At 46.9% G+C, this 25,578-nt stretch overlaps 1 protein-coding gene across 1 annotated transcript in view; it reads right to left on the bottom strand.

Moving 5' to 3' along the window:
* Window positions 1-416: 416 nt before the first annotated feature.
* Window positions 417-25,578, bottom strand: part of LOC119461466 (uncharacterized) — a 141,186-nt gene continuing 116,024 nt past the window's right edge. Inside the window, exons 2-6 of the mRNA XM_037722782.2 lie at window positions 21,791-22,071; window positions 13,330-13,517; window positions 8,695-8,817; window positions 7,212-7,313; window positions 417-4,088 (exon numbers count right to left, since the gene is read on the bottom strand). Coding sequence (XP_037578710.1) covers window positions 3,914-4,088; window positions 7,212-7,313; window positions 8,695-8,817; window positions 13,330-13,517; window positions 21,791-22,071 — 869 coding nt within the window. The 3' untranslated portion in view covers window positions 417-3,913. The remainder of the gene's footprint in view (window positions 4,089-7,211; window positions 7,314-8,694; window positions 8,818-13,329; window positions 13,518-21,790; window positions 22,072-25,578) is intronic.

Below are 25,578 nucleotides of genomic sequence, written 5' to 3'. Positions count from 1 at the left end.
GCATTTATCGTGTCCGCGTCCGTGAGCAAGAATGTGGGCCGATCCCGGCGGCCATGCAGGGCAAGTGCAGTGGCTCGTACCGCTGTAAGGCAGAGGTTTCAAGCACTCAGCAAAGTGAAGCGAACAGTGCATGCATTTTTTAGAATAATGTATACAACATACAGAACAGCATACGTTTCATTAAAGAACAAGCACACGACAAGCATCCGGACCGCGTAATTGATGATAAGGTGCTCCTGATAACAACGCGAAGCATGTAGCGCTCCCCGCATACGTTTGCCGGTAAAGATTACTGTTGCGCAAGTTGCCGCGGTGACGGCAGCTTGCGACGTATGGAGTGACGTCCCTAGCCTGACCTCGAGGTCAAGGAAAGGCATAAAGAAGATGAATTCAGTCATAATTTACACAAAGGCAAATGCAGTTTTATCAGCCTTTATTTTAGCAAAGAAAAAACAAATCTGACGAGTAAAACAACTTTTTCAACAAAGCTGCTTGCAAGTACGCCTTTGATACTTCAGAACTCCTTTCTTCTTGCCAGCCGACAAAACAGCATTCGCACACCTCGCATTCATATCGCAGCCGCGTTATGAGGCATCCGACACTACGACAGCACTATTTGGTAATATTGACGACGCACGATAAGTCTCGAGCACTGTTCCGTGCGTGTTCATTGAAGTCCTACGACGTATTACACAACATGGAAACGAGGTCGCCTTGCCTACGACATCCGACGCTCCTCTTCGCGATGATTTTTGTTTCTTGAGCTTGGAGAAAGTGAAGCGCAGTTGGGGACGCACGAGAGAAACAGCCACTTCCGCACAAATGTCAGTTTCAGTGGCTTCGAACACATGTCTCCATCACATTCCTTCGAATGGAGAGGCGCCGACGAGCCTCGTCGCGTTCTTGAGCCTTGCGTCCCGAAACTTACCAACTGACCGCTGCGAAAAAAAGAAAGAAAAAGAAAAGCTATCCATCTGCAAGCCAAACAGCTGAAGACGCCTGTACAAAAATAAACGCTGTGTTATGGGCTCGTGATCGTACCGGCATCTGTGCATTCCTAAAAATCACAGCACTCTCTCTCTCTCTCTCTTTCTCTCTACCTGACTCCACCGAAAGTGCTTGCTCTGAAAGCTTCGCTTTCCTACGGTGCTGGTAAGCATAAATGGGTAATACGAAGCTCTATGGTTCATTCTTCCAGCCTAGTAGCAATGACGGCAGCATTGTTCGGGGCGTGTACTGCATTAGCCTTCAAGGCGGAGGAAAGATAGCAGCGTGATCTTCAACGTTTAAAATAAAGTGAATACACAGTGTTGTTTATGCCTGGGAGGTACTTGCAGCTTTCTTCAAAGCGCGTTATTCGACATATAAGCTGTCTTCGAAGAGAATAACAGCTACAAATGGCTTCGGTTCTAGACAAACGAAAAGCTGAGATATTGTGAAACGCCGTGCTTTAACTTCCCCCTAAACGCTTGTGGGTGTGTGGGCTTATTTCTGAACACATAGAGTGTGAACCATGCACCTGGTCCTAATTCCTATTGGGACGTTCTTTAAACATATGTTCGCAATGTCGTATTCTGTACCTCATCATTTTTTCTGATTTTTTTTTTTTTTTGCTTTTGTTGTTCCTTGCTTAACAGATAGCGTTCTCTGAGGCTAAATGCCTTATATCACAAGCGAATAACAGCGTTTGGCTAAACTATGGTGAATTGCCTCACATACACAACGGGCATTTCAACCAAATCTGTGCGTGCCAAAACAATATTCTTAAGCATTGAGGTTTACGATACCGGCAGTAAATGTCTACGTCAATGCGGTTTTAAGTTACTCACCCATTGTAACGGTGAAAGGATGGCCCTAAATGTCTCGCCTAGCTTTTGTATGAGTAGCTACGACAATACTCTTATTATAGTTAAACGTTTGATACACAACTGGTTTTTCTTGGTACCATTCTGTTGCCATCTTTCCTTGCGCTACAACAATTTAGGCGCTCGTAGCATGACAAGACGACACCCCTGGGTTGAGCAGTGGCTTATATCGTTAAGAAAATATTGTTCCAAAATAAATAGTGTTTCACGTGCGTAAAGATTATATTTGTGTAGCGTCTCTAATGGTTGCGTTCTATCACTAATTTACTAGTTCAATTTCTGATAGCGGCAGTTATCGCCGGCACAAAGAGCGAAAAGAAATTCCTTAAAAACTAATGCTTGCTTTATACAGTCGTCTGCCTCTCGGACAGTGTTTGCGGTGTATCCACACTTGATCTGCTATACTGTATCTATGTATTCTAAAGCTATTTCAGCCGCGTGTTACTGGCGTTGCAGATCAGGGAACAACATAAGAATTCGGCACACAATTTTATACAGGCGCCTGGCCACATTTCCCCAATGTGTGGTCAGATCCTCGCTCATTCAGATAGAAATGTTTAACACTTTTAAGCTAAAGATAAGGGACCAATTGCTGCGCATGCCACAGTTCACGTTCTTTGTGGCAGAGGCTGTCGTGAGCTGCCCTACTTGGAGGGCTGAAGTAGATTGGAAGCTCTTGGTTTGTCAAACAATATATGCCCCGCTTGCTCCTGATTTTGAGCATTTGCGCCTGACTTAAAGAAAACATCAACCAAAACACGACTTCTCATGCGCACCTACTATGGGCAGTGCTTATACCACGCATATTCCTATCTCATGCAAGTGCCACACTTGAATGGTTGGAACTCCTCTGAGAAAAATGAGAGATAAATGATGCGTGAAAGGCAGAGAGCTTAAAGAAAAAAAAGGACCTGCAAAAATCTTCATTGAGAGGACGTTGCCTTACCCAGGTAGTTAACGCTACTAATTAACAGTACAAACTGAGCCACTTTAATGCGTGGAGGCGCTTCCAAGTACCTTCTTTCTCTTTCCCTTTGTTTTATTTTGATTTTCCAGAAAAACACCTGTGTATGAATTGTTTATATTTTTCTATGTTGCATTCCGCAATCTTCAACAGCTTGTGCTGCTCTATTTTAGTGCTCCCTGATGACATACATGACTTTCTCAAAGTTGTGTGTAATCAACATCACAAAGAAAAAAAAAGCAGTGGAAAGTCCCTGTTTCAAGGGTTTTGTGTGAACTACCAACTAGTGAAGCATGGCTGGAGTTACCGAGAACTAGCTGCCTCAATCTACTGCCAAAGTTGCTAGTTACATGCACAGCATGAAACAAATGCCGTAAAACTGATTAGTCGCCCAATGATGCAGTGTGACAGGTCATACTTGGCTCTGGCATCGCACCACAAAGATATTGGCACAGTCCTCGTGGACACGTCATGGAACCGTCATGGCCAGTCCTCAAGCAGAATTTTCCCGAAGCGTCTTTCAGCGCTCATTCACTGTGAAGACGTGTGCACGAATGTCTGCAGTAAAATAAACAGGGACAGAGAAGGCTACGCAAGAAGGACGGGTGAGCGCTCGAGATCATCTGCGCCATTGAGGTGTTTTGCCCGTGGTGCTGGTACATCCAAAGATGTAAGAAACTTTCAACGTTTTCTACTTCCGGCATCTTCTGGACAAGCCATTGCTGTATACAGTCGTACTTTCAACAACCGGCTTGCTGAATCTGTGTACATTCCTGGCATGAAGGTGCAGAGAACCGTTCTACAGGGACTTTCCATGCAGGTGTGTTGTGGAGTTGGAGATTAGTCGAGGAGCACAGTTGTCGACTTGAGTCACTCATGTGTAGTGGACACGTGGGAAATTGGGTCAGGGAGTTTTGGTCGAACTTGTCTCGAATCTGGAGGATGCATTCGGCCGAGTGTTTCGTCGTAACAAACGTTCGCAGGGCCTGGCAGGGGAGACCATGGCACGGGCGTAGAGATGACCAGCAAGCAGCGGCCGCTTCGTGGCCAGCGGGCAAGGTCTAACCGCCGGCGGTCCCGGTGGTCATAGGTTGATTATGAGCTTCTGCGAGCTGGAGAAGTGCCACTTGTGGTTGTGGCCAATGTCCACGAGCAGGTGCGTGTACAGGGGCTGCACCTGCTTGCTCACGAGCCGGTACTTGGCCGTGCTCAGGCCATCCTTGTTCATGCGGTACCAGGCCATCCGCACCAGAGCCATCCTGCAGAATAGAGGAAAATGAAGTATCTGTACAGTAGTCAGTAACAAAAAGTTAGGTTGTCCTGGAGAATATTGGCACTATTATCGGTTGTGTTTCTGGGAAAAGTGCTGTTTCATGAAGGCAAGAAAAATCCCAGCGTCGGAAGAAAATGGGTACAATAACAAGAATACACATAAGTTCTACTACCAACTAAGTTTAGTTTACTCACATTTTTTGTATAAATGTAAATTACTCATGAACACAACGGCCACGCTAACTCCAAGAACCACCGTCAGTGTTTCGTCAAACAGCCAACTGTTCTTCAGCAATGTCGTTTGACAGCCTGGTGACACAATTATGGGCCGAATTAAGAATTCGTTCTTTTTTTCTGTTTTCGCGTGTCAACTTGCGAGCATGTAGTTTGAGTAGAATTCACAAGGTTACGTTCCAGGCTTTTATTTACAGGCTTATGCTTTCGGAAAGCCAATATACGGAGACCACGCTGAATAGCCTAGGCTTTAGTCGGTCTCCGAGAGCAAAGATTTCTGAACGGAAAGTACACCATTTACCGTTGCGAAAAGCAGCTTGTGCATTGGTGCGTCGGTGTGTTTTCTGAAACCGAGAGGCCATAACCGTTTTTACTCGTGCTGGTCAAAGTTTCGGTGTACGCAGTGCTGCTCAGTTGCCATGGTAGCTCAGTGGCTACGGCGTCGCGCTGCTGAGCGCGAGGTCTCGAATTCGGTCCCACAGGTTGATGGCGGTGTAATTCATGCAAGATCACGCTCATGTACCGTGCATTGGGTGCCCGTTAAAAAACCCAAATATTCCGAAGCGTCGCACTATATGTCGTGCTTCATAATCGGACCATGATTCCGATGGATAGATCCCCAGAATATGATTTTTTTTTCTCTTGCAGCGATTCCCCCCCCCCCCCCCCGTATCTCTGCCTCCTCTACTAAATCTCGCAGGAACTTTCCTAACTCATCAAACTTACCATCCTGATTTTCTTTGACCTTTGGCACTTCTATCTTATCTTCTGTACTGTGGTAATGAAGGCATATTGACTCTTTCCGGTGCCATTTCTATGTATTAATTTGCACATAATAAATTTACACTGTGCGTCGTAACAGACATCTTCTACGGCAGGTATTTGCTTGCCTGCCAGTCATGTTAAAGAGTTACTAAAGCAATTTCTGCCCCGTTATACGCCATCATAATATAGTGCTATTAGTGTCGAGCCCTACCAACAATCGGCTATAACCTGCCATTAACCGCTTCCGAGGTGCTATGAAATGAGCTTTCTAGAAACATTTCAAAACTAAACGAATTCGCACGCCCATGTTAGAGATATCAATCTTGTAGCACTAGCACCATTGTCAAGGATTGCGCGTTTGCAAAGCACTATCTTCCAGATCACATGTACATAAAGAAATAACGCTGCGCCGTAGGCAGGGACGGAGGCAAGCCAACGCACACGCACGCCCTGATCTTTAGTGTTTATTGGGAAAAATAAATATTTCCTAATGAACTCAAGTGTGCATCTTCTCTAACACAGTTGGTCGCAGTACACACATTTGCGTTGCTTTATCTGCATGATTGCCTACTGCGCTGCATATTTTGCTGCGTCAACAATTAAACAAGTTGCGCAGATCAAGCTGCTTCTACGAACGCAGATTTTGTGCGAGTAACATTGTGCGAACATAGCTAACGCATAAATCCTTCCGAGTGACTCAGAGTCACATTGGAATAGACGATGCATTTAGAGTTAACGAAGAACCCTGTTTTCAGTTGAACTATGGGAGTTTTAAAAAATGCAGCCATAAGGCTAGCGCAAGCATATGCCTGTGTACCAATGTTGCCGAAATCTACGTGAGTCTGCCCAGTCTTTCAGGACCTCCAGCCTCTTTTAACACAGACGTTAACATCCCGAGTTCACGGCGTAGTTCGTTAGTGTTTCTCTCATTTGACCCTACATACGTACTCATGAACCCAAACAAGAAAGAAGTTATAGAAAGATAGGTGCTTGAAGTGATTGAAGTGAACGACAAGTCTATTTATACAAGCGCTGGATCCAGCTACATTTCTTCTTTTACCACTGTTAATCATGCGTACCCGAAAGTAGGACACACATGTACATGAAAATCGCTAGCCGTGAACGTCTTCAACTAAACTGAAAAGATATCTAATGTGAACTGCGTCTTGAGTTCCATGGATGTCCTTCGCGCCCGTAAAAAGTTGCAAAAACTAGGATAACGTAAATCTACGATTTAAGCTAACTCGAGACAGTGGCTGCTAAATAACCAACGTAGCGCAAAGATATTTCCCACATAAGTAAGCCAATTTTCACAGACAAAAAAAATAAAACATTTTCTTCGTGCAACTACAGACACCCAGCTGCAAAGTATAGGTTACTGTTGGCCACTGGAGGAGCATGGTTCCTACAGACATTAGGAGGCGAATGTTAGGAGATAGAATGAGAAAAATAAAAAGAAAGCAGTCGCATCTGCGAAGTCAGTGAGGCGCAAAAGGCGGAAAGTGCTGGAAAAGTTAAATGCGCCGAACGGTGCGTCAGCGAATCAGTTTCCCTTGGGCGATCTCTCGCGCCGGCTGTCACCGACAGCCCGCAACTTCGCCGCTGCTTTGTCGTCGCCATTGTCCATGAGTAACGGTGAAGAAGCTCCACCGTGCGATTGCCTCGTTGCATTTCCTTTTCAGAACTGTTCCGAACCTGCACTGGCGCCACCAACACCTCGCCTTCTTCTCTCTCGTGGTTATTTGTGTCGCTATTTGGCGTACCTTCTTATTTTTCTGTGGAATTCGCGAAAGCGATCTCTCTGATCGATATCTGGATGCTAGCGCCGAGACTTCAATGGCATGGAACGACGGCAGAGCAGCTGTTGCGCTTGTGCCCTACAAACGGCGCTGCTTTCAACTATGGGACAAGCAAAACCAAAACCGAAATCCTTTGTTGTCTGATGGGAACGGCCCTGTCGCCGCACAGGCGGCAATACCGTTTCCTCTCGTGTGGATTGCGTTTTTTTTTTCTATCTTCGTCCCGCTTGGTGCAATCTCCGAAACCGTTCGCGACGAGCGTGTCATTTGCACACGAATGGTTCGGTTAGCGCAAAGGTTCCCCGCACTTACCTTATGTTGTTCGGCGATTCTGGACGTTGGTGGTGCTTGATCATTGTGTATCTTGCTACGGATGCTGGAGGACGAATGATCTTGAGATTTTTGTGCTTGATTCTGCGAACAATAGGTGAGAAAAGTTGCTGAATCTAATGAAGACATATAGCACAGTGATGAGATGCCTCTGTGGCTACTTTCCCAATATCAAGGAGCTGAAAAAAAAAAGAACCTTGACGCTTACATTTCGTTCCTATATTAACCTCAAGTCAACAACATCTACATAAATAGTTTCGCTAACTTTAGTACTTTAGAGGTTTTTTTTAGAGGATTCAAGAACTGTTTATTCATTACAAAAACGGAAGATACAGGTAGTATATGATACAAGACGGTGTCCTGAAGTCAAAGATAGATGTAATATATTGTCTCGACAGTTTCCGATTTAGTGCTTGTCGTAAAAAGAGAAATGATTCTTGGACAAAGGATTTTACTGCACCTGCATATTCTTCTATATACTTCCATTCCCGCTAGATTCTTTTGTTTGTACGTGAGTATTTGTTTGTACGTGAGTATGTACGTGAGTAGTTGACTTTATCAAAACCAACCAGTAGGGGGGGGGGGGGGGTATAAAAATCAACCATGATTATAATTTTTTTGCTACAAATATCATTAAGGGGTTGTTATTTTTCATGGCTATCCTAGTTCTTTCAAACATTCTTTTTCATGAAAAACAGGAGACAAGAGGGAGACGAGACAAAAAGGGGAAGGCAGGGAGGTGAGCCAGAACGGAAAACGCCTGCACGGGGTGACGAGGGAAAGCAAGCAGAAAGAAAAGAAGGAAATGGACGCGAATCACATGCACACTATCACAGCCATCGAGGGAAGAATGCGTAGACAGTTATGGCAGGTGAGTTGAGACCGCGGGTTCTTGTTACTATACCAATGTCATTCCACTAAGCGAGTTTACTATAACGGAGGCTTATTGATTACGGCAGAGCAGCTGTTGCGCAGAGCGCGCGGCAGAGCGCAGTGAGCAGCTATCGTCCGATGAACATACGCTACTCTGTATGAACTTCATCTAGGCCGCGATTTTCTAGCCATGCCTTCCACTCGACTGCATGTCGCTCTTATCATCCCTCGTTCACGGTCGGCTGATCTCAATGATAACGAGGGCGGAGCTTTCTTTTTTTTTTCTGACTGCTAACTAAGTCCGGAAACCTCGAAAAGGAATAGCATCGGAAAAGACATCGCTGCATATTCGCGGCCCTAATTGTCTAACGTGCTACGCCAGAGGGAAGCTCCTCCGGTGACCGTAACTGCCGCCGGGCGATTTTCTCTGTATTGCAACACTCCCCGGCTCTGCAACACCCCCTGTAGGGTAGTGTGTCAACTTTAGTTCTTTAGACAGAGCGTCCTGTATCTGAGCTATGTTCCCCTTTTGATGAAACTAGCTAAATTACATATGAAGTACAAAGTTTCTGGTACTGGGGCATCGACTTACCTGTATGCCATGTCATCGTCCTCTCCTCCCCAGCCCCAGTAGAGGTTGGAGAATCCATTCACTTTGAGGAAATGCTCCCGTTTTATGGCTAGCACGCCGCCTACCAGCATCTGGTACGGTAACCTGCAGACGGTAGAAAATAAAATAAAGCCTGCCATCCGGCAACCGATCACGACCATCATCACTGATGTCTGATTAACCATTATTTCATTGGAGCAAATCATGCACGTGTGTTTGTTATGCACAAGCCGTGTTTTTCGTACATTCGGCGCACAGCCCTAGCTTATTACTGTGCAAGTCATTTGTGCCCTCATGCCTCGCCCACTCTCTATTTTATTTCATTATCTACGCAGCGTAAACCGCTGAATCTACTTACTTCTAAATGGTGCTAGCTGGCTACGACTCGGAAGAGTTCGCTGCCTGCGATTATCAGACATTTCAGCAGTCTTTAAATAAATTGCACGACTCCTACATCACTCCGCAAGGTCACCGCAACACATGAATTACTACCCTCTCATGTTCTCGAACGTTATGCTTTTTGTTTACAAGTATATGTGTGTGGTACACTAGCTGTTCGGGTAATCATAATGAGCGGGCACATACGCACTTTACATATATGCGGTACCATGTGGTTAATTTTTTGTGCCATACTCGATGCAACTAAGACCCATTGTTTCTGCCATCAGCATGGCAAGAAGTTACTGTAGTGCACTTAAATATTGTGTAATGTTTATCGGCCCACGGCAAAATTTCATGCGGATGTTGCGAATGCAGCAATACGTAAACTAAGGAGTCCTTCTTTGCCCAGCAGCAACACTCGACGTAAATACAAGCGGATGGGATTCATAATCTTGCTGTATAACGATCGTAATCTTAACTCACTAGGGGCACACACTGGTTGTCTAGGATTCAGTTTCAAGCAGAGCACCTTTTTTGTTGTTGATTATTGTCGTGATAAGAGTGATTTGCGCGCAAATACGTCGCCGGCTACTTCTTAGCTCTTGAAAAGTTACATATATGGTTTTGTGTACTATTACACTTACGGTAATAAAATGTAATCATAATACCTTAAATTGAACGAATTAAAAAGAGTAGACAACGATGTTCTGAGTGTACCGCACGTTTTGACGCTGGTAACACGGTTTTATTAAAGTTGCCAGCAACTCACTCGTCTATCGGCACTATTTCCTGATTATATTGCCTCTGCATCCCGCCCTCTGAAGAAGACCTCAGTCAATGTGTTTAACTAATATAGTCTTCTCTATGCAAACATCTTCTGCGGCAAATCATAGGTAAGCACCGTGCCAACTTCCGCGCGTCACTCAGGATATTTCATTGCGATGATTTACACTGTGCCAACAAAAAATTCAAGCAAAAAGCAATAGTCTCAGGATTATTAAGTGCATCGTAAATATACCACCTACAAGTGTGCTCTGATTGTTCAGCGAAAGCGGATGCAGGCCACTGCACAGCAGCTTTTTATATCACGCCACCCGTCTTCGCGCTGCTTGAAGTCGCAGAACTAGACGGCTAGATCGCCTTGTGTTGTCGAGTGCCGTGCTTAACACCGCCATAATAGCCGTTAAAAGGCAGGCTGCCGACTCTTTCCCACTCCATTGTGCCACTCGTGGGTCATATTTACTTGCAGCTGTGATGGTCGCTTAATGTGCATAATCCAATATTACTGACGCCAACGTCTCGCAGTAACAACACGTGGTTTCCGACTCATGGGAGCCTTTCCAGACACTCACAAGCTGTCAGTCGTTGATGCTCAACGTAAACGCTATTAATCACCTATGCTAGCATACTTGAGGTTGAACCAGTAATACCAGTCCCTCACGATAATTTTGTGGTCAAGAAATTCGTTGACGAGAAGCATCACCACTGCAGATGTTCAGAAAAAACGCTTTGTGGACACGCCTGCGCGCGTGTTCATATGGAGCATAATCTTTCGACGCTCTGTACTACATTCTGAGGAGCACGACCCAACATTTTCTATCAGGGCAGCGCAATCTCGACCACGCTGTCATGAAACACAAAGGTCCTTGAAAGGCTCCTTTATAAGGCCTTCGCATGTGGGCCCCAGACGAGGTAGCCTTCGACACATTCCCTTACGCATGCCATTGTTCTTGGACCGCGTACTTCAGATGGAATGTCTCCTATAATACGTCCGCCTCCCTTTTTTCTGTGAAGTTACGTTGAGCAATTCATGCCGAGCTCTGTTTTTGTTTTGAAAGCTAGAATAAGTGTCCGTAAAGCCAGCCTCCACTCGTATGGGGCTAAAAAGATTCGTTGTCATCGAACAATGTGAAAAAAGTGAAAATTTCTCTAACCAATAATCTTAACAAGAATATTTGTGGTAATTTGTGTTTTATGGTAAAATGTATTAAATTTGTTTGCCGTCTATTAAATGTTTGTGAGTGCATTATCTTGATTTGTATTGATCGCACCTATTCAGTATATACGTTCAAGTATCCGTGAGCCAAATTGATTGGAGCAACTGCTCGTAATGACAAGACACGCAAAACTGCCTAGCGTGTTCAAGAAATCAGATTTGTTAATCACTATCTGCAAAGTCCATGGATATTTGTAGCGCGCCGCAAACGTACTCTTGTGGGTCAAAAGTTAAAGGTTACCTGAAGAGCTTTCCAAGAAACAAAAGGCTGTCCCATGCATTTTTTCAGGGCTCTATCAGCTGAACGCATACTGAACGTACGAGGCCGAGAGCTTAACTCTTACTTAAACCAGGTCATAAACTGCATGTTTCACTGCATAACCACGTAAATTAACTTCGATATTTAAGACAGATCACGGTACTTCTTCACAATTACGGCGCACATAATGAAATGGAGGGGCTCAAAACGTGGGCGACGCACACAGATCCTATTTGGGCTTTACCCGATTTCTGTCTGGCAAGTTCGTGCTCTTTCAACGAGCTCCTCTCTATCAAAGTCCCACGTAAATTTCTTTATGGCTCAACGTTTTCTAGCGCATCTTACTCGCTAGTTATAGTTGGCGATTCTTCACAAAAGATTTCACTTCTTAAAAGCGATGGTTTGGAAAACGCTTTAAAAGAAAGGCGGGTAATTTTCCGCGCTTCATTATTCTTGAAGAAAAAGAAAACAATAACAAGGATTGCTCTGTGGGGGCGAAAATATTTTTTTCTATTATCAAGAGCCACTGATAAAAATTGTGCACGTAACCTCGCAATAACTAAGTGATAGTAAAACTCATTAGGTGAGGAAGTTCCGATTTAAAGCACTTTCCTGACTCACGCTGCTTTAAGGTCATTTCGCTGCTTTTATAGGGTGGGTTCATAATGGTTTCGCTGGTTTTATTGCTCTTCCGTTGCTCAGGCCTTCTAAGAAGACTTAACTGAAACAAGAAGTCGAAAATCTCTGCACAGGCATCTTAGCTTGAGCAGCATTGTACTATGTAGAGCACTGAAACAGCGGCACAACGTCCGTTAAGTGCCTTGTGCTGCTTGCTACGTAATTTGCTCGAATTACAGTATTACTGCAATAAAAAGAAAGAAAGATTTAAAGTTTTCGAGACTGCAAATTGCCAAGCAGCTTTGGCCGTAGCTTAACCTGCATCAAGGCATGAATGGCCGTTCTTCAAGTTATGTTGTAGTTTTTTCCCACCAACAATAGTTCCTAGAAGATTTGAGCCTCGACCTACGCTTCCAATATAAGTCAGTTTCCCAGAACTTGAGTGTTCATTGATTTTATTTGAATATAATAGCATGCATTTTGTGTTTTATAGAAAAAGAAAGCCTGAAGCAAAAGTTCAGGTATGCCCTATTGTTTCTAATGTACCTGTGCTCCATATGTCACTCTCGCCGGTGAATTCAAACAAAGGAAGCAAAGCAAATTTCTTACGTACTTTCACTTTTGCGGAGCTAACAAGTATAAAATGTTGAGCACTCTGCGCTTCACGTTTTTGCATGCGACACATTTTGTCGCTTCGGTCAAAATGAGAAGGTTACCTATTCCATTTACCTAAAAGCTGCTGTTCCGAAACAATAAAGGACGGCGGAAAAATGGCCGTCACTTGAAAATTCCGTGAATCCGGTGCTGCAGTATTTGAAACTTCTTCGGGCTAAACATGGGAAAGAACAATCTCCCTAATGTATCGGCCATGTATCACCATTTTCACCGCATGAAATCGTTCTCGCCAAGTGCTTTCAATAATTCTGGGTAGATAGGTGGTATTACGGAGCTTGCTCAAGTAATGTACTTTTCCTCGTCCCGTTTCGCTATCTAGTGGCGTTTTGTTTCTTTGATTTTTCAGATCAGCAGCTGTACATTCCAGTGCGGAAAACAAAATGAAAACCAAATTAGTAGCGTTGACCTCACAATTCAAGCAGCGGCAAATACTCGCAGACTGGAATATCTGTGCTTTCAGATCAGTGGCACCGTTCTAACACGTTAAAATGTGTAAACACGTAAACAATTCTGCCGCAGGGCCTGTCTCCGCAACAGCTATGCTTTTTCAACATCATTTCAAAAATTCTGTTGTTTCAAGTCAAGAAGCCTGACACCGGTGTGAACCGATTCACCGGACGTGCTACGTTCGATGGTTACGCCCATGTTCACATGCAGATATGCAGCTCGCACTGCGTATAATACTCACGTGTAATTGAATTTGTCGATGGCGACGGACATATGCCTGGGACTGGGTGGGCAGGAGTACATGTTACGATCGTCCTCGGGGATAAGATCCACGTCGTGGAACACAAAGCAGTTGTAGTCGGCATCGCGGAACGCTTCCCTCACACCGGCATTCATCAGCACGCCCTTGTTGAAGGTGTCGTTGCCGTACTGCATATGGGCGCGAAAGAAGATGCACAGATAATCAGTAAGAAAATAAAAATTCATGCAATCAAGGGTTACAGAGCACGGAATTTGTTTCAGAATGGCCTTCATAAATGGCATCAATACGTGTTTTAAATAGTTTTCATTAAGACCACTCGGCGCTTCGCTGTCAGATCTGCCTTTCCGTGATCCTGCTGCAGTTGCAGCTTCTACGACGAGTCGCTGCCGACAGCGAAGAGAGAAAACAATTGCCGTCGCAGTCTGCCGTTTTGTCTGCATCACTGTCTCAACTCAACTGACCCCGTCTCAAAGGCTAACACTACAGCTTTCTCGTCACCTTGAGACGATGTATGATCGACTCCGTCTGAACGTCGCGTTCATCACTAGCTCTGTTTGCGCCATCTTGAATTGAGCATCAATCCTTAAAGGGGTTGAGACACCAATTTTGAGGCTATTTTGAGTGACGTCATATCACATTAGAGTGACGCGCAATGAGCAGTGAACCACAGCACCGGGCAAGCCTAGAGAGCCTCGAGTCTAGAGTGCAGTGAGCCGCATCAGACGCAGACGTACAGTCGGAATCGGAGGTGCCGCAGCTAGCCATGGACAACTGTCGGCGTGGTTTTGTTTGCCTGCGTTGGAACAGAACGTGTGTGCGAGAGCAGACTATGCAGTAGTAGTGCGTGCGTCACAGCTTTGTGGGCCCACGTGACCCACCTTTCTAAACAGTGACGTCACTGTCCAACTCGGCGCCTAGAAACCGCAAGCGAAACGCGTTCACATAAATAATGTGATATTAAATTATTTACGAAGAATATATGAATTTTCGAGCGAGTATCATGCTTCCTGGAGCAATAAGAAACGTTTGAAACAAAGAACGCGCAAGCCACAAATTTGATGTCTCAACCCCTTTAATGTCAAAACGCTGTGGTGTAATGAAACCCGTGCAGCACATTTTCTTGAAATGTGCGGCTTACAAACACGAAAACAGTTGTTATTTTAGTAGAATGGGCTCAGGTTCCCAAGAAACACTTGAGCTGCGAAGCATAGTTCTTACGCATACTCCTTCGAAATAACGTCAAGCTTTACAGTTTCTTCTCTGGTTTCGTCAAGGCGACATCTTATTTGACAAGGTTTAGCGCATTTACATCAGTACCATTACATTCTCACTTGTACATACCATAATCATATATATTCTCACTTCTTTTTTCGCCACCCTCCTGATCTTAGCGCCTTCCTGTACCTGATCTATCTCCGTGAGCGTAGTCATGTAGGTGACTACATGCACGGAGGCAGAATTCTCTGCGTTTAATTACTTATCCCTCTTTCGTTCCCTTTCTTTCAACTTTCCTTTCTAGGCAAATATTTTAATGTGGACTACCACTTCACAAACTAGCGTAAATCGGCGCATGCTCAAGATGCACGCTGAAGATAGTGTTTAGAATCGCCTGTGCGCATTCTCGTGCATATTATGTGGGCTCATACAAGCACCGATTATCAATGGTTCTACATAGATAGATAGATAGATAGATAGATAGATAGATAGATAGATAGATAGATAGATAGATAGATAGATAGATAGATAGATAGATAGATAGATAGATAGATAGATAGATAGATAGATAGATAGATAGATAGATAGATAGATAGATAGATAGATAGATAGATAGATAGATAGATAGATAGATAGATAGATAGATAGATAGATAGATAGATAGATAGATAGATAGATAGATAGATAGATAGATAGATAGATAGATAGATAGATAGATAGATAGATAGATAGATAGATAGATTTTAATCCAAAGATAGTTTTATCTTGCCCCAATGGGGCATCGCTAATGGTCGGGGCCCCTAGTCCAGGGCTCCGCTGGCTCTCGCCATCTTCTCTGCTCTCTGGATGAGCTTGAGCTGGTCGTCGAGGGCCGAGCTGGACAGCAGTGCCTCCCATTGCTCCTTCGTGGTGTTCGTGTCATGGTGTTCTATGTTGTGTAGCGTGCACTCCCACGTAATGTGGTATAGGGTTGGTGTGGCCCCACACCACGGGCATTCGTCCCTGTAGTCTGTGGGGTGCATGCGATGTGCAGGTTCGTGCAAGTGCCTGTCTGGAGCCTACGCCAGGCAGCGGCATCCTCCGTCTTTAGTATTCGATGGGGTGGCGGATTTCGCAAGCGACTCCCTCTGTGGTAGTTCAGGATTGCTGAATACTCGGGGTCAACTGGATCAGGGTCATCTGCAGTCGGCGTGATGAGTGCTCGGTTATGTGCAAATTCTCGAGCTGCTCTGTCGGCATACAGGTTACCCGTGATGGCAGCGTGACCCGGTATCCAAATGATGGTTATGATGGTGTTGTCGTCAGTGTCCCCCTTGGGTATTTGGGCTAGGACTTGTGCCGCAGGTCTTGCGATTCTTCCCTGTAGGAAGTTGCGGCAGGCCTGCTGGGAGTCCGTGAGGATCGTCAGTGGTTTGCTTGCGTGTTGGCCTTCGCGGATGGCTAACGCGATGGCCAGCTCGTCCGCTTCCGTGATCGTGCAGGGGCGGGTCGATGCACTGGAGGTGACGTGGCCTCGGCGGTCGTAGACCACTGCCACTGCGCCCTTTTTCTTCGTTCGGTACATAGCGGCCTCCGTAAAACGGGCCGTGGTATCGAACCTGAATGTTTTCTCTATGTATTGAGCCCTCGCTTTCCTCCTTCCGGAGTATAGGTTAGGGTCCATGTTGCGTGGTATTGGGGCAATGTGATACCTGTCCTGGACGTGACGAGGTATCGTGCAGGTTTCTTGGGTTCGTATTGTTGTGGCTTTGAAGCCCAAGGTTTGTAGGACCTGCCGGCCCGTTTGAGTCCGCGCAAGTCTCTGTTGTTGTGAGACGTGAAGGGCTTCTGTGAGTTCGCTGAGGGTGTTGTGTAACCCCAGCGCCAATAATTTCTCAGTCGATGTACTCATCGGCAGGCGGAGAGCGGTCTTGAAAGCCATCCTCAAGAGCGTGTCGGCCTGTTTCGTCTCGGATTGTGTGAGATAGTAGTAGGGCAGGCTGTATGTGATTCTGCTCACCACCAGGCTTTTCACCAGTCGCAGTGTGCCCCCTTCCTTCATGCCTCTATTCTTCGATGTTACACGGGATATCATGCGTGATATCGCCTTGACACTGGTTTTGAGGAGCGTAAGGGTGTGGGTAGCACGCTGGTTAGACTGCAGCCACATGCCCAGCACCCTGAGCAATGACGTTTCTGGTATGAGGCTCCCGTTGAGGTGTACCTCGATTTTTCGTGTTGGGTCTGTGGGGACTGTGTGGTTACCCCGGCCTCGCCAGACTCGTATGAGTTCAGATTTATCGGGCGAGCATTGTAGTCCCCGTTGGCGGACGTATTCTTGGATGAGGTCAGCTGCAGTTTGCAGCCGTTCTTCTTTTTCAATAAGGGACCCTGTTGTGGTCCATAGTGTTATGTCGTCTGCGTAGAAGGCGTGGTGGAGGCCTTCTACGTCCTGCAGTTTTCTTGCGAGGCCGATCATGGCGACATTGAAGAGCGTGGGTGAGATAACTGCTCCTTGTGGTGTGCCCTTGTTGGGAGGGTGGTATACTGCAGTCTGGATCTCCCCAATCTCCAGCTCTGCCGTGCGGTGGCTTAGGAAGCTCTGAACGTACTTGTACGTTCGCTCACCGCAGTTGGTGTTGGCGAGCCCTTGTAGGATTCCTTAGTGGCTGACGTTGTCGAAAGCTCCTTTGATGTCGATTGCTAGGAGGGCATGTTCGCCGCTGCGGGGAACGTTGCTGAGGACTTCTTCCTTGATTTGGAGTAAAACGTCTTGTGTGGACAAGCCTGCGCGGAAACCAAACATGGTGTATAGCAGGTGCTTGTTGTCTTGTAAGTGTCTCTGTAGTCTTTTGTGTATGATTTTCTCGTACACCTTGCCGAGGCAGGATGTGAGCGAGATGGGTCTCAGATTTTCAATTGCCAATTTCTTCCCCGGTTTAGGGATCATGATAATGCGTGCGTGTTTCCTCATCGCCGGCACCGTACCTTGTTCCCAGTGTTGGGTTGGCATTAGCGCGGAGATGGCCTTGTCGCTAAGGTTTCTGGTCATGGCGTTCGTGATACGGTCCGTGCCCGCCGCTGTGTTACGGGTGGTGGCTGCGATGGCCGCTCTCACCTCGTTTTCTGTGACAGGTTCGTCCAAAAGTGGGTTGGGTTGTCCCATGTATGGTGTTGTACATGGTTGCGTGGGAGCTGGATCTCCATAGCACTTGTTCTTGATGGCGTCGATGAGGTCTTGTTGGCTGCCTGGGTAGGTGTGTAGTAGCCGCTCCAGGGCCTTGTGCCCCTCTCCTTGGTTTTGGTGGGGTCCAGGATGGCTTTGAGTATGTGCCACGTCTTGGCGGTACCCAGGGTGCCACCGAAGGAGTCGCAGAATCTATACCAGTTCGCCGAGGTGAGTTGCATGGCATATTCTTCTGCTTCCGTTGTTATTTGTGCTATGCGTGTCTTCAGTTTCCTGTTGTACTTCTGTGTTTTCCAACGGCGGGTGAGGCCTCGTTTGGCGTCCCACAGGTGTAGTAGGTGGGGATCCACCTCTGGGGTCTCTTCCGTTCTGGCAATTTTTGTGTGGTGTTGTTTCTGTCGACGGAGGTTGTCGCACCAGTCTTCCAGGTTCGTGATTGTGTCTGTGTCCTGTTCTTGGGCTTCCCTGATTTCTCGCCAGTCAGTGATTTTGGCTGTGCCGATCTGCCTGCGTAGGCGTCCGGTTTGTAGCGTTATGTTCAGTATGTAGTGATCGCTGCCTAAGTTTTCGAGTGTGTTGAGCCATTCGGCTCGCGTGGTTTGTGTGATGAAGGTGAGGTCGGGAGTGGTGTCGCGTGTTACGCTGTTCCCTTCCCTTGTCGGAGTGTTCGGGTCTGTGATCAGTGTGAGGTGACTCTGTTCCATTAGTGTTTCTAGCTGGAGACCCTTCCAGTCCTGCCTCTGATACCCACATAGCGTGTTCTGAGCGTTGAAATCGCCCATGATTACCAGAGGGCGGTCTTTGGCGAGGCGGAGAGTGTCCCTGAAGAGTTTGCCAATGTTTGCCCGCCTTTGGCTGGGGGCGCAGTAGACGTTTAGAACGAAGGCACTCTTTCTCTGATTGCCTTTGTAGACGAATTCTAGGAGTACATGTTGTACATCTACGTCGTGTATAGATTTGTGTTGTATAGTTGTTATGTTTTTGTCAACGAGTGTGGCTACCTTCCATTTGTCGTCTTGACTTGCGTGGTATTCCTCGTAGCCATGTAGTGTTGGTCGGGTACCAGGCTCTTCTAGGGCTATGACCCCTGGCGGCTTTGAGGATTGAGCGATCAATTGTGTCAGTAGCTTTTTTTCCTTCGGTACCCACGGCAGTTCCATTGCCAAATTTCTAAGTTTTCTTTGACTTGCTTGTGTGGTCTAGGCATTGTTGGGTGTTGTGGTCGGTGATGTTATGATCGGTGATGGGTTTTGTGGTCGGTTATGTCCTGCCGCAGGTGTGACATTGCAGAGGTTCTGTCGTAGTGTTTTTCGCAGTTTTATGGAGTGAAGCTGGCCCTTAAGCATGCTGTCTACAGCAGCTTCCGTGTGCTTGATTACTGCCTCTGTGCGTTGTAGGGCAGTCTGTGTTATTTGTCCCAACTAGGCGCGTGTTGCATCCATGAAGGCTTGCATCTGGGTTTGATGGCATCGACATTGGTTTCTAGGTCAATGATGGCCTGGTGTGGTGCCATCTCTTGTGGTTTTTGTGTGAGCTGTATCACTTGTTGTTTGAGTTGTCTGTTTTCTTGTGTGAGTGTTTGTATCTGTGAGCGCATGCTCGCGAGTTCCTGTTCGAATTTCGTGGGCGGTGGCGACTGTGGTTTTTTGTACGAGGGGGAGGCTACTGCTGCCCAGCTTACCTCTTGTTATTCGGTGTTGGTCCTCTTGGGTGAGGCTTCCTTGATCTTCCGTTGGTTTTGCTGGGACCCCTTATCTTTGGGTGCCGCTATGATGGGTGCACCCTGCTGCTGTTGCTTGGGCGTCGACTGAGATCGCCGTCTGGGCGACCGGAAATGAGGCCGGGGCCGCGAACAGGAGCGGGACCTGGACCTCGGGCTGGAACCGGACCGGGATCTGTAGGTCATCGACGACTCCGAGTAGTCGGAGTCGGAGTCTTCCCGCTCGGAGCTGAACCACCGTGGGCGGGGATGTCGTTGGGTTTTGGGGGCGGTGGTGGAGGCTGGTTTCCTTCGGGGGGGAATGCGCTTTAGCTTAATGTTGCAGTCTTTTACGGCCGTGAGATGGGCCCCTCCGCACAGGGCGCACTTCGGAACACAAGTGTGTCCGGCTTCTGGGTTAGGGTGGTTGGAGGTATTGCACGCGCGAACCGTTGGGTTGGGGCAGACGTCTGGTCGATGTCCGGTGGTTCTGCAGATGGGGCAGAACTGCCTTGTCGGCTGGTAGTCTCGGCAAGGCATCTCCCCTCCGTAGAAGTACACAAATCTAGGCACCTGGGGTCCCTCAACGTGGAGCAGGGCTGTCTGAGATGGAGGGCACCAGCTTGCAACGGGAAGTGCAAGTCGCTGTCTCTGCTCGTACCCGTCGCAAATAAGAAACGGAGAAACCCAGGCTGGTTGCTTGTTTAAGACTAAAAGAAGAATCATGACAGGCTTTTTTCTTACCGTCCTTTCTAACGATTAATATTCTTCCGCTTGTTACGAGGCACTCACCGTCCTATTACGAAGCCCAATTCAAGGGGAGCAAAAGATTGATGGTGCTTACACATCCGCCAAACAATATGGCGCACCCCATTAGAAGCAAGCTTAAAAGATTGCGAGCTTCACACGGGAAAATTCTTTTTGAGGACAGCTGCCTTTTTCGTTACATGTAATCATTGCGTGTGCAAGCAACTTGTTGCAGTGTTTGTGCACGCTTTACATGGCGTAATTACCTTTTGAGCGAATGGCACAGATGGTACTTTACCTGTGTGTTCTGTGCATTCTTCCGCCAGTGTTCTTCCGAAGGTGCAGCTCCTTCTACCTGCCTAGCGAGTCGTGATAATAGTGCACGCTGTGCCTCTTTTTACTCTGTCGTGCTTGAAAGTACACCGGAGAGGAAAAGTAAGGTACGCCGCACATTTTCTTTTCTAATTTTTTTCTTTGCGGCGGTGCACGCAAGACCGCTGCTGATTGATCTTGGCAACTGTTCTCTTCACGTAAAGCGTCAAAACGTTACATTTGTGGTTTGGTTAAGCTGCACTGTACATCGTCTTTTTCTTTCTTTCTTCTTCTTTTTTCTTTTCTTTGATGGGCCCACTTCGAAGGCTCTTATCCTGGCTCTGTCCATACACGGATGATACTACCTCATAACATTTATTCTCTGTAGCCGCGCAAACGAGCGCGTGATAACATTGGTGCAGCACCATCGTTTTTGTGGTGCTCATTTAATATATCTAACCAGGGCCATAACAGCTTCTCGTACTTTGGCTGGGGACTTCATTCCAGTTTGTCTCATTGTGTTCGGTCTGATTACATTGACTACATGACAAGTGCGCACATCAATAAACAGCAAAATGAGGAGGAAGACGTTTTTCGCGACAACTCGTAGAAAAAGTGCAGCAGTGTGTCTGCCTTCGATTTTTCGTTTTTCAGATATTGCACGCGTTTTTATCGGTTTATTGTCCTCTTTTCCATCCACAACAAGTGCACTTGGTCATCCTTCCTATAGAAATAAGCCTGTCGGAATCAACCGTGGTGGCGTAATGGCTTTGGCTTTGCGCCGCTAAGCCCTGTGGCTAAACCCGAGGACGCGGGATCGAATCTCGGCCGCGGCGACCGCATTTCGATGCAAAAATGCCAAGAACGCCCGTGTAGCGTGGATTGGGTGCACGTTATAGAACCCCAGGGGATCGAAGTTAATCCTGAGTTAATTCCACTACGGAGCGCTTCGTAACCATTTCGTACTACTGGCAATTGTGAGCAGCCCAGCGGGCCGACGACGCCGCCAGAGCCATGGCAGACGCCTAGGCAAGGTGAAGCCAACGCTATGAACTTGCCGGACAAAAATGAAGTTTTTACCAACGTACCCACCGGCCCGTAAAGCACCAGAATTTCATTTAAACCTGTCGGAAGCTAGCGGCTGTCCTAATCTTTCCGGATATCCATTTTTTTCCACGCTGCCAATTGTAGGTCTACTATAAGATCTGTTGTTAATTTCATTGCGCCTTTTAAAGCTGCGGTCATCTCTTTAGAGGCTGTCGCCAAAGGCAATTATTGACTGCTCGACTGTCTGTACTCACCTGTTCGACAACGTATATCCTATAGGATAGCAGCTGCCTCCTGAGAATGGGGTGCAGGTGCCTCAAGAGGAGGAGCAGGTGGAGGCGTCTATCCCGGTAGGGCACCACCAGGGCAACCCGGTGACGCGCGGCGCACTCTACCGGGCTCCACAGTCCACCAATAGGCGACGACGCAGGTACGCCGCTTCCGGCGGCAGCCTTGGCGGTCTGCGATGCCTTGGCCGACCGCTGCGTTTGCCGCCGCCTCGGTCGTAGATCGAGGTCAACTTGCACGCGACCCACTGCGAGGAACACAAATTGCAGCGGGTTTAGCTCCAGCGCTCGACGCAAACACTTTCTTGGCCGATAGTCGTCATAATAATCATCAGCCTATGTCATGTCCCACAGCAGTACGAAGGCCTTTCCCAACTATCTCCGGTAACCTTAACGCACCCTATGCCTGCTAAGCCCCTAATCTGATCGCACCACCAACCACCTCTTTCACTCCCTACTACACTTTCCTTCCCTTGGCGTTCGTATTCTGTAAATCTAATAGACCAATGGTCACCTGTTATACGCATTGCATGGCCTGACCAACTCAATTTCTTCCTCGTCATCTCAACTAGGAGATACTGGCTACCCCTGTTTGCTATCTAATACACACCGCTGTTTTACAGTCAAGTAACTTTACGTGTGTTATTTTGTGTCCCATCACTCGTTGTGGTAAAATCTAAGTAGAAAGTGCACATTGCAAAACAGACAGAGGACAAAAAGGGAGTAGTGGATCACGGGCGTGAGCGACTTTATTTGTTGCTTTTCTTGGCGCCTCGCCAGTCTGCGGGAAACATTTGCCGTGGAAACCCCAAATGCCTAACTTAAGACAGACATCGGGCCTATTCTGCGGGGAAGGAGTATCCATCCCCTCCCGGCGTTTCCGAGTGACCCAAGGAGTAGCTGAGTTCTGGTGTTCCTCATTATCATTTCTCCGATGACAACGCGCAACGAGTGATGGAATAAAGAATAATAGCCTAATAAGCGTAGCGTTGAGGCAGAAAGGAAGCAGCATGGATTTCGGAGAAAATGGTGCAATTTACGTTCCAGTTGAGAAGTCAAGGAAGTGTAGATGGGAAGGCCGTTGAATGGCGTAGAATGTGTAACCGGTGGTATATTACACTAATATAGAAACGGAATGTGTGCCAGACAAAACAAAGTGCAGTGGACAACGGAAAACGATAGGTGGCGTGATAAGATTAGAAAATTTTCTGGCATACAAACGGTGTCGGCTGATGCAAAACACGGGTAGTCGGAGACCGCTGGGAAAGTGTTTCATTCTTCAGTGGGCCTTAAAAGGTCAAGTGATGGTGACCACGGCATCGAGGACACAGATGATGATGATCATCATCATTATGATGATGATGACGACGACGATGATTTGAGGATAACCGGCGTATTCAGAATTGCCGGCAGCGTCTTGTCCGTATGCATGTAGAGCATTCCGGTCGCGACTTCAGCATTTGTCTTTGTAGTTTTATCTTTTTTCGAAGATGCTGAGCAGAAGTTGCGAGCTTGCCCGCGGGCTCTTGCACATTCATATCTTCGCTGAATTAAGACCACTTTTCCCATGGAAATGCGTTGTCACATGCAAAACTAATGTTCACTGTTCATAAAGAGCGGCTGCTCGCTGACCTTACGTGTCCGTGAAGTGTCTATACTGAATCGTTTCGTGCCATGGTTATTTACGTTCAGGGGATAATATATACAAAATCAAAGGTGTCAAAAATGTTCGTTCCTAAAAATTTGGTCGTGACTTGACACTCCGTTTGGTACGTGTAGGTAAAAATGTCGCCTCACTGGCAGATATTCAACATTGAATGTTTGTTATTCACGGGATTTCGAGCTTCTCGAAGGAGTAGGGAGAATCCTATGAAATCAACTCGAATCATGTTCTGTTATGTAAAACAGTGTAACGAATTGAATGTTCCGAAATATGAAAAAAAAACCGTAAAGAAGTAAGCAGACACGCATGGAACGTGAAACAGTCCCCATATACGCTCTCGAACTTCCCTGGGTCGAAATTAAATCGTATGGGCGGGTGACATTTGTCAAGCGACAAGAAGTCGGGCGCAAAGTGTGTGAGCCCAGCGCTCGAATTCACTGGGCCACCGTTGTAATTGGATTTCCGGCTCCTCGCCAACTTCGCGGCTTTAATCTCGCGCAATGATTGCGCCGCGCACCAGAGCACAGTGCGCAGCGCTGATCAAATTGAACGAGCGCACATTCCTCTCCGTCAGGAGAGAGAGTCAGTACGCGAAATGTTTCAAGACCTCGTTGCCGGGCGCCGAGCGAGAACTCCGGGCTAGCTTGGAAGCACGTTCCAACTTTGGGATGTTCGCGCAGACGTGAAGATCACCGGGAAACTCAGATTGATTGTTCAGTGTCCTCTGCCGAAGCTTCCGACACCGTCAGACCTGTGACATCTTGCTCGAGCAAACTGTGCTATGTAAAGCAGCAGTATTAATTATCCACTTTATACGTATTCGTTTTAGTTAAAGCGAGAAATCGCGATATTATCCACACTACATCGCGATGTTAAACCAATGGAGAGAGAGAACCATTATATAATTGGTGCTGGAGATATTTGTCTTGCCATACGCCGGGCCTACTACTCTATAGATGAGTCTGGGGATGCCTGAAATGACCCACTCATACAGAATAAACGTACGCAACGTGCACAATTAGCAAGCACAAGCAATCCGCATGTCAATCCGCAATGCGCACAATTACGCGCATATGCAGCTAATTAAAACAAATATGCAGATCCAACACACATCTCGGAAACTTTGCGCACCGACGCTTACGTAAAGCGGCTAGTAATAAGTTATAAAGGCCAATGCGATACGTAAAACTATCCTCATCGTAACACTATGGAACGCGTAATCCCAAGCAATATTTGCGCTTATGCAAAGCGTAGGTCCGAACTTTATTCGGTTGCAGTGTTCGTGCCTATGCATTTCGCCATCCATAAGCTATGCCGAAATGCAAGCAGCAGTTCACGTGAATGAACACCGTGAGAAGCCCATTAGCGATGTCACCAAGACGAAAGCTATGTTTGGTGTTTGTCGAGAAGGGTAACTTTGAGGATAGATGCATGCAGAGATAAGTGCGGCCCGAAAGGCAGTGGTAAGGTTGACCATGATTCGCCCGTTTCAGTCTTGCGTCTGACGCCCAGTGTTAACTGGCGTGCGTGCGCGTTCTCTCGAGAGTGCATGCTGTCTGCACACGCCCCGCGACGTGACAAACGCGGCTTTTCGGAAAGACAGTAGCCATGGTCAGCAAAAACCGGGAAGGTTCGCAAGGAAACCTTCGCTTTAGAACTGTCTCTCCCTTCTGACTGCGGCAGAGAAGTAATTCAAACTTTACTGCGTACCTATAGTAGTGATCATGGAATGGAACGTCCGGATAGCCCTTCCTCGTAACAACCGCAGCTTCGAAGAGGCTAGACATCTCCACTGTGTGCACTGACATCTGCTTTTGACGCGTCCGCACAGACTGCGCAGTCACCCCTTCTCGGAGGAAAGAGTGCCGAAGCATTCGTCAAGACGTCCCTCAGCACAGAGGCGTTTAAAAGAGTTACTGCGTTGTTTGGGAACATGTGAACTGAGTGACAGACTGAGTGGCAGAAGCGATGCAGAGTGCAAGTTGTTGCACTCTGCATCGCGTTTGTGCGCACAAGTTGCTCATTTATTTGATCCTATTTTCGCATTCCCTTCTATAATAGTGATTTCCTGCCAGCACATTATAGTGCAAGA

The sequence above is a fragment of the Dermacentor silvarum genome, chromosome 8 (assembly GCF_013339745.2).
Source record: "Dermacentor silvarum isolate Dsil-2018 chromosome 8, BIME_Dsil_1.4, whole genome shotgun sequence".
Classification (NCBI taxonomy): Eukaryota; Metazoa; Arthropoda; class Arachnida; order Ixodida; family Ixodidae; genus Dermacentor; species Dermacentor silvarum.
This window is presented reverse-complemented; position numbering and strand designations above follow the sequence as displayed.